A 13,566-nucleotide genomic window follows, 5' to 3' on the forward strand; every position below is an offset into this window, starting at 1 on the left:
TAGCAAATCATATAATCACACATGAATTAACAGCACTATCCAGATCTCAAAGTAAGAACAATCCCATTAGTAATGGCTTAACAAAAACACCTGGAATTCACATCCTTGCTTTCTGAGGTGGCCATTCCTGGATCCCGATTGACCTGCTTTTGCTCTCCTCTATCCCCACCCATCACTACATATCACAATATGTACATCCTCATAACTGTTCTAACCTACTAAACTTACAATAGAACCTCACAAACTGGTTGCCTACTCATTAAACGGTCTATACCCATCAAATACAAAACAGTATTTCTATTTCTTTTTTTTTTTTTTTAAAGATTTTATTTATTTGACAGAGAGAGACACAGCGAGAGAGGGAACACAAGCAGGGGGAGTGGGAGAGGGAGAAGCAGGCTCCCCGCAGAGCAGGGAGCCCGATGCGGGACTCGATCCCAGGACTCTGGGATCATGACCTGAGCTGAAGGCAGTCGCTTAACCAACTGAGCCACCCAGGCGCCCCAGTATTTCTATTTCTTAAGCAATAAAAAGGAAAAAAACTTAAAGGTCAATACCATCCTTATTCCTTTTACTTTTGACACCTGTTTTTCTTTCTAAAGATTAAGTTACTGTCATAGAATTTGATCTTTATAAACATACCCTGTGTCCTATCACACACTAAGAAAAATTTATCTATAAAGGACAGGGGAAAGGGACACTTCAGTTGAGGTTCAGGAGTAGGTCTGTTATAGTTACTTTGTCACAGTTTTTCTTAAAAAGGCAAAATCAAGAAAGATTTATGTTCCTTTGTTCCTTGGGATATTCTGACAGAGGCACCACAAGATTTCTTCAAAAGAGACAGATTAGAAGTCACAATGCACTCCACCACTGTGACATGCAGAAAGTACAACACCAGGGTAAGGCAAGTGAAAAAATTGCTAAGTAAACATCAGTACCTCGATAAAACTTCATAATATGTGCTTGCCTACGATTTAGAATCAAATTTTGTTAATTAGTACTACATTATATTCTAAAAATGTGTTCTTAAATGTTGTAGGCATCAATTTTCTATAAATGAAATTATGTTTTATCTACTTAGAACTTTAAAGACTCATAGAGAAATTCAGGAGAAAAACAAGTTCTTCTGAAAACTGGTTATCATGTCCCTGTTTTGTCCATTTTGTGTTTAATTTGTGCTTTAATATTCTTGATTTTTCCATGAAGACTAAAACCACAGTTCAAAAAACTTTATGCTACACACATATTACCACTATATACCTTTCTCCTCCCAAGGCACTTTAAAAATCAAGTAGTTGTTTATATTTGAATAGAATTCCTGCCTATGTGTTTTTAAAAAAGCAGCAAAGTACTGCTAATTTAAAAGATTATTTTCACACTTTTGGAAACTTCAAGATTTAGAATGCTTCTATCATGATCACAAATGATAATCTCACAATCTGTTCTACAAAAACACTGAATGTACATATCCTAGTCACTGATAAATGTAACTGCATAGGACTATAATTTGTATTTATAACTGTAAATACAATTTTTACACGTAAAATCCTAACAATTATTTAAACAAAAAAAGAATATTGAGGACTCTGATAACATAAACCTATGAAGTATTAACGCTGGTGTACCTGTATTTTTACTTCATATGATCAAAATTTTATGTAATTCCCTAAATGTACTATTCTTTATTTTTATGGTAAACAGCTTAACACACTCCAGGTATATAATTTTATACAGGCTTACCTCAAAGATACTGTGGGTTGGGTTCTAGACCATGCAATAAATACTGCAATAAAGCAAGTCAAATACATTTTTTGTTTCCCAGTGCACCTAACTTATGTGTATACCATACTATGGTCTATTAAGTGTGCAAGAGCATTACATACCTTAAAAAAGTAATGAAAAAATTGCTTAAAAATGCTAATGTCATCTGACCTTTCAGCAAGTCATGAATCACTGATCACAGATCACCATAACAGATTTAATAAGGAAAAAGTCTGAAATACTGTGAGAATCCAAAATGTGACACAGAAACATGAGTAAATGCTGTTGGAAATGGTGCCTACAGACTTGCTCAACGCGGGGTTACCCCAACCCCTCAATTTGTAAAAAAATGCAGTATCTGTGAAGCATAATAAAGCAAAAATGTGATAAAACAAGGTGTTCTATATACTGAATAAAGTAGGGAAAAGGCCCTAAACACTCAAGAAGCTTACCATGTACAACAGAAACTAGACTTGCACAAAAGTAGTATTTGCAAAAAGTTAAACAGCAATACTTGGCATTAAATTGCCAAGAGGATTTTAGAAAACCTGCTTTCAAAGTACTTACTTGTGGTGACTACTGCTGTGACGATGGTGATGGTGATGATGGTGGTGGTGATGTTTTGAATGATGCTGGTCTTTCTCGGTAAGAGATGAAGAAGATGAGTTTGAATGTGAAGATCCCAGGCTCTTCCTTTGTTCTTTTGTCTTCTGTAAAACTCTCTTGTATGATAAAGTACAGAGCCAGCATAACAACTTTCCATCAACCTTTTTAAAGAAAATATTTGTATTAAATTAAATGTACCTATAAACTGAGTTTAAGTGAAAAATAAACTATTCAACTTCTAGCGTAGGCGCACACACACATGTGCGCTCTCTCACACACACATGCACACATACACAGATCGTTGCAAAATGGTAATAAAATTAGACTTTTATGAAACCTGGGAAAATGCTCATTTGGTATGTCATAAAATTGGTGAGGATGATCTGCCATTAGTTTTGAGGCATTTTTTAATTTGGAGAGAAAAGTTTGTTTTCTTATTACTGGGAAATAAGCATAAATTGACATACTTCAAAGAATCTTACTAAGCACCAGCCTGAATTCTTAAGTCACTGTGCAATTACTAAAATCACAAAGTAATTCCCACTACAGTGAAAACTGTTAGTTTATAGAAACAAGGAGACCTTGAATGACATATACATTTGATTCTCATTATTGGCAGGTTTCCCATTTGCAAATTCACCACCTACTTGCTAAAATTTATCTATAACCCCCAAATCAACTTGCAGTGCTTTCATAATCATTCACGAACACGCACACAGTAGCAAAAAATTTCTGTAGCCGGAGAGCAAACAATCCCTGCAGAAGTTTAACAAGGTGACACTCCGCAGTCGTCTTCTTTCCACTCTTACACCACAAACAAGTGTCCTTTTCACAGTCTACTTAGTGCCATGTTTTCTGCATCTGTGCTTTCTATTGATGATTCCACTGCTTATAATGGTCCCCAAGTGTAGTGCTGAAGTGATGTATAGTGTTCTTTAGCGCAAGAAGGCTGTGATATGCCTTATGTAAAAAATACGTATCTCGGATAAGTTCCGTCAGGCATATAGTGCTGTCTGCCATGACTTCAATGTGATCAAACAACAATTTATATTAAGATGTCTCTGATCAAAAGGAATGAGATCTTGCCATTTGCAACGACATGGATGAACTGGAGGATATTATGCTGAGCGAAATAAGTCAAGCAGAGAAAGACATGTATCATATGACCTCACTGATATGAGGAATTCTTAATCTCAGGAAACAAACTGAGGGTTGCTGGAGTGGGGGGTGGGGTGGGAGGGATGGTGACTGGGTGATAGACACTAGGGAGGGTATGTGCTCTGGTAAGCGCTGTGAATTGTGCAAGACTGTTGAATCTCAGATCTGTACCTCTGAAACAAATAATGCAATATATGTTAAGAAAAAAAAAAAAGAAGATAGCAGGAGGGGAAGAATGAAGGCGGGGAAATCGGAGGGGGAGACAAACCATGAGAGACTATGGACTCTGAGAAACAAACTGAGGGTTCTAGAGGGGAGGGGGGTGGGAGGATGGGTTAGCCTGGTGATGGGTATTAGAGATGGCATGTTCTGCAAGGAGCACTGGGTGTTATGCACAAACAATGAATCATGAAACACTACATCTAAAACTAATGGTGGTATGGTATGGTGATTAACGTAACAATAAAAAATTTGAAAAAAAAAAGATGTCTCTGAAGAGAAACATCCACAAAACAAGATTAAGTATTGATCGAAAGATTACCATGTTGTGAACAGAGGCAAGAATCTAATCCTATACTGCCCTCTTAGAAGCAATAGTTCAATATTCACTAATTCAGTGTTCGCAGCAACTTTATAGAACCTATCTACCACGAATAATGAGGATCAACTGTACATGTGTCAAGGGTGAGGAAAGGAGACTTCTTTCCAAAATTAAGACAAAACCCTATAAAAATGAAATTAAATTTCTTTCTTCTACTTGTTCACACAAGAAGTGCTGGAGGGACAGGTCTTACAACTAGGGTACATATACTGCTGTGGAAGAACCTGGGGGAGCTTCTCAAAGAGAGAGTCATCCTCCAACTCAACTGAAACTGACAGACAACAGGAGGCCTATGTGAAGTGAATGCTGATCAGCAGAGGAATGCCACAGGCACACACACACTTTTTAAGTCACTGTAGGTAGAGAAAAACAAACAATGGTTGAAAACATGAGCCCCAAGTCAAAAGGCACAAGACTAACTTTGAATTATACATGTTAATGTGCCATCAGGTATTTTTTCACACCAGCAACTTCAAGTAACCAGCAAAAGGGTAAGTAGCTGAAAGGATTTAAAAGCAGTTAGTAATTCTCCCAAACAAAATGTTAGATAACCAAATAGTACAGAACAGCTATCACAGAATATTTTTTTAAAATACAGTAATCTCAGCTGATCAACATAAATGTGTGATGCAAACAGAGAAAATGCACTGTTCCTGCACTTCCATCTAACCATTTTCAGGGATCCAAAGGATACATCATGTAGCAGTAGTGTATTCATTAAAATAACTCCCAACCTGTGTGTTTCATTCAATTTCCAGAAGATATCATAATATAAATACCTTTCTTCTTCCTTCCTCCTTTCGATCAAAAGCACATTGTTGTTTGCACTGTTCACAGGTCTGAGGTGGTCCATATTTTTTTTCTGAATTTGTACAACGCTGACACTTTGTACCAATAAATGCTGCAATTATGTTACAGTACTGACAAGGCTTAGGCTGAAAAGCAGATATACATTTTAACTGAGACATTTAAAAATATTAAAAATTTGCCGCATAAAATATACACCTGTATACAGACATATTTCTGGGACTAATTAAGGAAACAGAAAAAAAAATTTTCTGTCAAGTATGTTACCCTGTCATATTTAATGACATTCATCATGTTCTTATTCATTTACTAACACTTATTTCTAGAGTCACGCAACTTTTTGTTAACTCTATTAAATAAATAAGATCATGAGAAATGTATTTATAATTGGATAGTATGTTATATAAAAGCTACATGTGAAAAAGGTCTCAAAGAATGAAAATAAAGGTACACACTGATAGAAAAGTTTCACGTATCCAGTATTTAGGAGCATGAAATAATTTAATATCCTAATTACTTTTATTACTGTTTCATTAAAAAAAAATTTAACTTTTTATCATATACAGGTATAGGTGATGAAAAGAATATACATTACACATGAGCTTTCAACTTAAGAATTGGCACAAGCATATTCAACCTAAACTATAACAAACATAGCTTGATTTTCTTTGATACTCAAAAGACAATTCAGGATTTTACAGAACCTTAAGGCCAGCACTTTAACTAATCATGACTGTACTATACCAATAATGACTGTCATATACATGTGAGAAAAAATTTATACTAGCATAATGTCATGACTTTTGTGAATAAATGCCTGAACTGTACTACTATATAAAAACTGTTAGAGGTCCTGGGGGGTGGGAGGGAGTGTGATTATGCAAACTTTATGGGGGGTGGAGGGGAGTGTGATTATGCAAACTTTATAGATAAGTGGGTTCTCCATAACCAGGAGTTAATTTGTTATATTTGAGCCTTTAAAGAATAAAATCATACATTTCACACTGAAATTCATTATACACAAAACATGCACATAATATGACTGTTTTTAAATGCTGTCATCCTCTGTCTGTCTACAGAAAATTCCTTTCCCGGAATATCTTAACATGTTGAATATTTAAGGACATAACAATACAGATTTTTTTTAAAGTCCATTTTGTGAAAAACACTGACTAGTAACAATAACATGAAATAAAAATGTAAGACATACTTACTGTGCCAAATTGCTTCACATTTTGAGCACATTTCTTACAAATTGTATTAGTTTTGCTGAAAAGGAAATTGAATATAGATGATCAAATTTACATAGCTTTCTGAGGTAATTAGCACACTGTCGAACTAAAGCAAATACAGTTTATATCTGACTATTTAGTGGTTCTTAAAATTTCCTCTAATATAGACCAAGGATCTTTTCAGGGATGTGTCTTATACACATTTTCTCTTCTTTCATTAACTTTAGATAAATGATAAATGTTTTTATACATTTTTATTGTGTATCTTTTGGTAAACAAAACAAAACAAAAATCCTAATGTTTCCTATTTAGTTCCAAAATCTTCACATTTGCCACTGTTTATGCACAGCCTTACATCTCAGTGCTTACCTAACCTTCCTCTGGACCTTCTCCACTGTTATGATGCCAGTTATCTACTTATGAAGAAATTATTTGTTCTTCTCCTTAGGCTACTACTCACTTAAACATGCTCTGATCTTTTAACAAGAATCAGCCTGTTAAAAAGTATGTGCTGTTCTTCCACTGGTAACAAGTTACTAGATTTCACTTGGAAGATAGTTGGTAACATTATGTCAGCACTAATGTTTTGTCATTTTTTACAGCTTAATAGTAACTTTATATTTGCATTTTTAGTCAGCGAGGCTGTGTATCTTCCATGCAATAATTTATTCTCCATTTCCTCATGTGTAAACTGAAGTCTAGCTGTAAAACAGCCATTAATTGTCAACATGGTCTCTCCCACCACATATAAAAGGTTTACAACTTAAAATTTAAGACACTAAACCATATTTAAGAATACTTTACCACAAATACAGGATTACAACGCCCCCCCGGTATTCCTTACAGACAACTGTGTCTTTAACAATCAAAAACTATTTAGTATACAAACCTCTCTTGTTGAAATTCTGATCTGCAGTAAGTACATTTTACAATAGGATGCGCAATCCGACATTCCTGTAATAAGACAATATATTAGTATCTATCTCAAAGTCCCAAATTTCACTTTTCTGGTAGAAAATTATTACACAACCTAGTCAAATTCCTAAAACATCAATAATACCTGTCCTCAACGTAAACAATTGAGTAATTTATCATATAAGTGGCCAATTACAGCATATTTTCTTAGGGAAGGTATAGGTGTCTTTGTCTTTATTTGATGTGGGGGGTATGCTACAAATAAGAAAGCTGTCAGGGCCGATTTCAAGGGTTGGTTAAATGTGAAACTACTTAATATTTTGCACCGTTGCTCACAGACAGCATCCCGGCTTTAATGGGATGGGAGGAGCTCCAAATCATAGAGCATTCTGTCCCCAAACCAGTCGCTTCGCTTTCCTGGACAGGGAAGAAAGATGCCATCAGCTTTGCGGCTTCAGGTTCCTAGCAAGAAAGTGCAAAAACCGTCCCCTGCCTCCCGGTGGAAGGAGAGAACAGTCCAGGCAGAAAACCGAGATGAAAACATCTCCACCCCAGGGTCTCTGCGGCATAGACAGGTGGCTGCCGCCTCACTCAGCCCCACCCCTGAGACCCCTGAATGTTGGTGGGGCCCGGCCCCCTCCTGGGCGCCTGGAAGAGAACAGAATTTTGTCTTCCTCAGGGGCCCCTCCCATCTGATGCCCACGTCCTCGGATAAAGGGGTCCCGAGTGAGGAGGCAAGAAAGAGCTCAAAGCCCCCAAGGCGCCGGCGAAGAGAGCCGGGCTGCAGTGCAGAGGACACCCAGCTCCCTCGGGCTCTGGCCGAGGAAACCCCGCCCGCCCGCCGCCCAGCACCCACGGACCTTGCAGAGCTGCTGGCCCTGGGAGAGCTCCTCGAAGGGATAGCGCTGGGTACACTTGGTGCAGGCGTACAGGGCCGAGGCCGCCATCCTGCTCCTCCTCCACCACCGCCCGCTCCGAGGCGGGGCCCTACGGGGAACTCGGGCGCCGCCGCCGCCGCCGCCGCCGCCCGGGCCGCGGGCTCCTCCTCCTCCCCCCTCCCCTGCCTCGCGCCCACCAGAGCCTCGCCGCGAAGGTCCAAGGCCCTGCGGACTGTACCGTCTCCCTCCGCCTCCACTTCCGCCCCCAGCCCTCTCAGTGACGCCGTCCAGGCCGCTCCCGCTTAGGCCCCTATAGCGGCGGAGGAAGACGATGAGGATAGTTCGATGCGGTTTAGCTGCGCGGCAGTGGATCCGCTTCCTTCTCGGCCTCCCTTCCCCATCTCTGATTGGCTGGGAAGGCTACTGCGTCACTCGGTCGCTCCTCCCAACCCCTAACCCCGGCTGCGCTGGGAGCTCCCACAAAGGGAGGAAGTTGCTGGCCAATGACGGCCCGACGCTTTCAGCGCGCGAAATCCGCTTCAAACTCGCCCCGCCCAAAGGCCCCCATAGAGCCTGTATGTAGCAGCCAGTCCCAGGTTTGAGTGAGAACGCCCCAATCCAATTGGGCAAGTGTTCGTGAAGGTTTACTCTCTGCCTCCACTCTTTTTTCCCTTGACTTCTATTGGACCAAGTCACCAAAGCCCCTCCACATTCTATTTGTTATTGGTCAAAAGCTAAGTACTTCACCTAGAGAGGCGTCTCCGACTCGAGCTCACGCTCTCTCCGGCGTTTAGTCCAAGGGAACCGATGGAGTGTTTGAACTTCGCACTTGCTTTTATTCTGTTTCAGTCATTCTATTCCATTGCCACTGGAGACATCACAACCCATGGCCAACATTTCCTCCTCGATGTGGCCCGCCCCTTTGTAGAGTCCCCCTCAGAGCCGTGCGGTAGTCGGCAGCGTTAGCAGCCCCCGCAGTTTCAGCGATGCGCTACCTTGTGACATCAGCGAGGGAAGAGGCGGATTCTCTCCTACTACCGGAAGACGTCCGCTTTTTTGATTGGCTACTCAAGACGTCCGTTAGGACGTGTTGCCTTTTCCGAGTGCACTCTGAGCGTGGGCGCCCCTGTGGGGGTGTGTGCAGGGGTTTCTAGACCCGGCACCAATACCCCAACCCCCTTCCATCAGGGGTTCGGCTTAGGGTCGCCCCTGGTGGGCGGCTCTCGAATCTTGAGGAGGAGCTCGAGAACCCGGACCCCCCCAGGGCTGCGGAGGTCCTCTGGGTAGGCAGGAAGATGGCGGCATCGGTCTCCGCGACTTCTGGTTCTCAGATCTCGGTAAGAAGCGGCTGACGTTCAAATAGGCTCGGTCCTGGCGCCTCTTTGCTTTTCCTCACCCTTCAAAGCAGGGGCCCAGAGCCTCACCCCATCCTGGGGAACGGCCGGGAATGCCCCTTGCTTCCCGGACGCTCACTGCTCCTCTGTGGAGGCTGCACCCTTACCTCGAAACAGGCCTGGCCCGTCCATCCCTCTGCTCCCTTCACCTTCCGGCCTAGCAGCGCAGGTTGCCGAACTTTGCCAGGATTCGCTAGGGTGTCTGCCCACGCCCTGCCCTTGCGAAAACAGTGCAGCTTTGGTCACGTGGGTGTAACGGCCCCTCTTGGAAACTCGCCGAGACCAGGTAGGCTCACAAGTTGACTTAATTGGCAGCTGTTGAATAGTCCTCAGTATCGAGTGCTTACTAGTTGCTGCTTGTGCTGATTGCATTGCCTGCAGTGGCTCCCGTCGCATATTCCCAGTGACTTTGTTCTTGCTTGTACCCAGAGCGCGCGCTTTCCGCCTCCGGTGTTACTGTGCAGCGTGTACATGCCGTTCTAGAGAGGCGACAAGGAGAGCTGAACCTAAACATTGTTTTCGCCTCTCAGGGGCTACCAGCCAGTTCAGTCACTATTATTTGTCGAATTGGAATGTCAGCGCATAGTGTTTGGGGATCCGCCACATTGGGAATAGGCAGAAAATGGGGGGAGGCTCAAGTGAGAGCCGTTATATCTTCATTTAGCTAAAGCGGAGTGCCTGGCATACTTGGAGGCGCCAAGATTATGCAGGTGAATGAGACAGGATCCTTGCGCTGAAGGAGCAGACACTGAGGAGAAACTGCGTGTAATTAGGCTGGTACGCAGTTCGGTTTGATAAATGCTGCTGTGGTAGAATAACCTAGGCATGAACGGTTAGCAGTTGGGTGTAAGCTAGAAACAGTCCCTGATCAGTGGAGAAGATGCACCTTTCACTTTTTCATAACTTTACTCATAGTTTTTTTCTTCTGTGGAATACTTGTGTCTTTTGCCTGTCTTTAATCGGTTTGTCTTTTCCTACTGATTTATAGTCATTATGTATTCTGGATGTTAATGCTGTATTCTAATTACTCTTTGGCTTGTCTTTCACTTGTCTAAGATCTCTTTTGTTGGGAGCTCCTAATGTTCATGGGGTAAAATTTATTAGTCTTTCCTTTTTCTGTTTAGTGCTTTTTGGTTAAGAAATTCTTGTAGCAAAGGCCATTAATGAAATTCTTGTGTATTTTTCCTACAAGTTTTAAAGTTGGGGCCTCTTAAGTCCTTAATATGCGTGAAGTTAATTTGTGTGCTGTGAGGTAGGGATCTAGTTTAATGTTTCTACTTAAGATACGCAATTTCTCCAACATTACTTGTTAAATTTATCTTTCCCCAATGGTTTGCATTTCTAGCTATCAATATATTTCTGTATGTGTATGTTTGTTTTACTGGGCTCTTTGTTCCATGGTTGTATTTGTCTTTCCTTGTATCTATACTCACTGTATTAAGGATTCTCCCTTACATTTCTAAGAGAGTACCTGCCTGTTCCTTGTTCCTTCAAGAAAAGTGTTAGCTATTCTTGATCCTTTGCTGTTCTTTAATAGAAATTATAAAATCTGCTGTTGGAATTTCAACTCAAACTGCATTGAATTTCCAGTTCAGTTTGGTAATAACCAATGCCTTTAAGATATTGAGTCTTGTGTCTTGTTATTCCAGTTTTTTTAACTTTAACATTTTTCAGTAAAATTTTATAATTTCAGGTCTTGTATATCATTTATTAAATTTATTTTTAGTTTATTTTTTATGTATTTTCATAAGTTGTGTTTTCTGTTATACAGAACTGTTATACATTCTTTCATATTAATTTTACTCAGCAATTTGTCCTAAACTCTAATTCTAATAATTGAGGATTCTTTGGTATTTTCTATTTAGATGATCATAACCTGTGAAATTTTGATTGTTTTACAATCTTAAGATTTATTACTTCCTTTCATTATCTTAATATGCAGGCTATGAAATGCAGCACAACTTTGACTAGAAGTTGCCTTGCAGATTTCTTTGCCTTGTTCCTGAATTTAAAAGGAATGTTTTAAATTTGTACCATTTAATATGTTGTCATGTTTTTTGGTAAATTTTCTTATTACTGTAAGAAAATAGTTCTTTAATAATGGCTGGATATTGAATTTTATTGATTACTTTTTTGCATTTGTTGATCATATGGATTTTCACATTAAAGTGAAATGGGTGTTCTAATGTTCATTCAGTTTTAAACATTCCTGGAATAACCCCATTTTGAACATACTGTATTATTTTTTCTATATAGTTGAGTATGTATGGTTTGCTAAATTGTATTTAAGTTTTTATATACCGGATTTCTTCAAGCCATGTTGCTCATCCCATTTGAAAAGAAGGCAAATAATACACATTTCTTATCATCCTTCATACTTAATGCAGTGCCATACACAGATATGTTCAATAAATACTTGAATCATAAGTGTTCCTAAGTAGGAACTAAAGTTACCAGGGAAGAAAGTGGTCAGGTAAAACATTTTGCCTTCAATCCTGAAAGTCTCTCTTAGAATCATATCATTTTAGTTGGAAAAATATTTATTGAATGCTTGGGGTCTTGGAAAGCATACTAATTAGGAGTTATACTCAGGCCCCTTAATAGCTGTGAGACCTTAAGCAAATGGTTTAAGTTTTCTTAGCCTGTTTTTTTCACCTACAAAATGGAGACAATAATATTTGCTATGCTTCCTTCAGTGGTTCTTGTAATAACTAAAGGAGAATATGAGTGTGCTTGGAAAAAATATGTTGACAAATCTGAGTTCAGTGTTCTGAAAAATCCCAAATACATTTTTCTGAACTCTAAAGTGAAGATACTTTCTTACTTGTCAGGATTGTTGTGAGGATCAACTAAGATAAAGGAAATGTAAATTGTAAAGTACCATGCAAATTTGAGGTTTGTGGTGGTTTTTATTTTGCATATGTATATATTGCATGTATATGGGGGGGGGCCTAATTCTGCTTGAAAGATCCTTTGCCCTTCAGTAGTTCTCAGGTACCCATGATTGAATGGCATGTGGCACTGAAAGCAAGAAGAATTCACTTGAAATCTTTTGTCATCTCAGATGGCTGCTATCTTGAGAAAGGTCTATTGGCAGGGTTAGCTCTTGATAGGCAGCTGTGGACTTAAATGGTAAACAGTTTCATACACTAATATAAAACTTTAAATGATGAGTACCTCACTCTGCCTAAACTGTGTGTACAGTGTGGTTTATGCTGAACACCAGCTTTCTTTCTGGGAGTCAGGAATGTAACCAGCCCCCAGTGAAAACCTTAGCCACTGAGTCTAAGGACCCTTGGTAGAAAACACTTCACAACAGTTGTCGCTATTAGTTGCTGGAGGAATTAAGCATATCCTGTAAGCAGCTAGAGAGGAATTTTGAAAGCTTGTGCCTGATATCTTACAGACTTCACCTCCATGGGTCTTTTGCTTTTGCTATTTTGCTTTGTATCCCTTTGCTGTAATAAATCCTAGAGATGAGTATAACTGTATGCTGAGTCCTGTCAGTCCTTCTAGCAAATCATCGAACCTTGGGCTGGTCCTGAGGACTGCTGACAGTCACGATGACAGTAGTTGGAACATTCCCAAAATTCAAGTTACGAGATACCAGCCAAGAACCAGCCTTGAAAGCAGACATCTCTAAGTATAGCAGTCGCATGTCTGCTATATTAATCCTTTCTGCACAGTCTCTCTATGACATTTGTGCTCTTTGTTGTTGTTTGGTATAAAGGAAATTATATTTTGTAATTTATATTTTACAAATATATGTAATTTTATAATTTATATACTTGAATGGAATAATTCAATTTTGTAGACAATGTGCAGTTTTTCCTGTTTTGCAGAGGAATTATATAATTAATTCATTCAACAGATTTATTTATTTTTATTAACATATGTATTATTTGTTTCAGGGGTACAGGTCTGTGATTCATCAGTCTTACACAATTCACAGCGCTCACCATAGCACATACCCTCCCCAATGTCCATCACCCAGCCACCCCATCCCTCCCTCCCACCCCCCTCCTCCCTCCCACCCCCCTCCACTCCAGCAACCTTCAGTTTGTTTCCTGAGGTTAAGAGTCTCTTATGGTTTGTCTCCCTCTCTGGTTTCATCTTGTTTCATTTTTTCCTCTCTTTCCCTATGGTCGTTGCAAATGGCAAGATTTCAATTTTTTGATGGCTGTGTATTAGTCATTGTGTGTGTATGTGTGTCT

At 39.9% G+C, this 13,566-nt stretch overlaps 1 protein-coding gene across 5 annotated transcripts in view; it reads right to left on the reverse strand.

The window, feature by feature from the left end:
- FAM76B (family with sequence similarity 76 member B) overlaps positions 1–8,135 on the reverse strand; it is a 21,382-nt gene extending 13,247 nt beyond the window's left edge. For 3 of the 5 annotated variants that reach the window (XR_004076676.2, XM_031031382.2, XM_031031381.2), the window contains exons 1-5: positions 7,941–8,135; positions 7,055–7,119; positions 6,148–6,202; positions 4,906–5,061; positions 2,329–2,528 (exon numbers count right to left, since the gene is read on the reverse strand). Coding sequence is in view for 4 of the 5 variants with exons in the window: in XM_031031382.2 (XP_030887242.1) it covers positions 2,329–2,528; positions 4,906–5,061; positions 6,148–6,202; positions 7,055–7,119; positions 7,941–8,027 (563 nt within the window). In the remaining variant the exon portion in view is untranslated. The remainder of the gene's footprint in view (positions 1–2,328; positions 2,529–4,905; positions 5,062–6,147; positions 6,203–7,054; positions 7,120–7,940) is intronic. The other 2 variants (XM_031031380.2, XM_006736478.3) reach the window with 2 other exon arrangements.
- Between the last annotated feature and the right edge of the window lie 5,431 nt (positions 8,136–13,566).

This window comes from Leptonychotes weddellii, chromosome 11 (assembly GCF_054177405.1).
Source record: "Leptonychotes weddellii isolate Sample4059 chromosome 11, ASM5417740v2, whole genome shotgun sequence".
NCBI classification, from domain to species: Eukaryota; Metazoa; Chordata; class Mammalia; order Carnivora; family Phocidae; genus Leptonychotes; species Leptonychotes weddellii.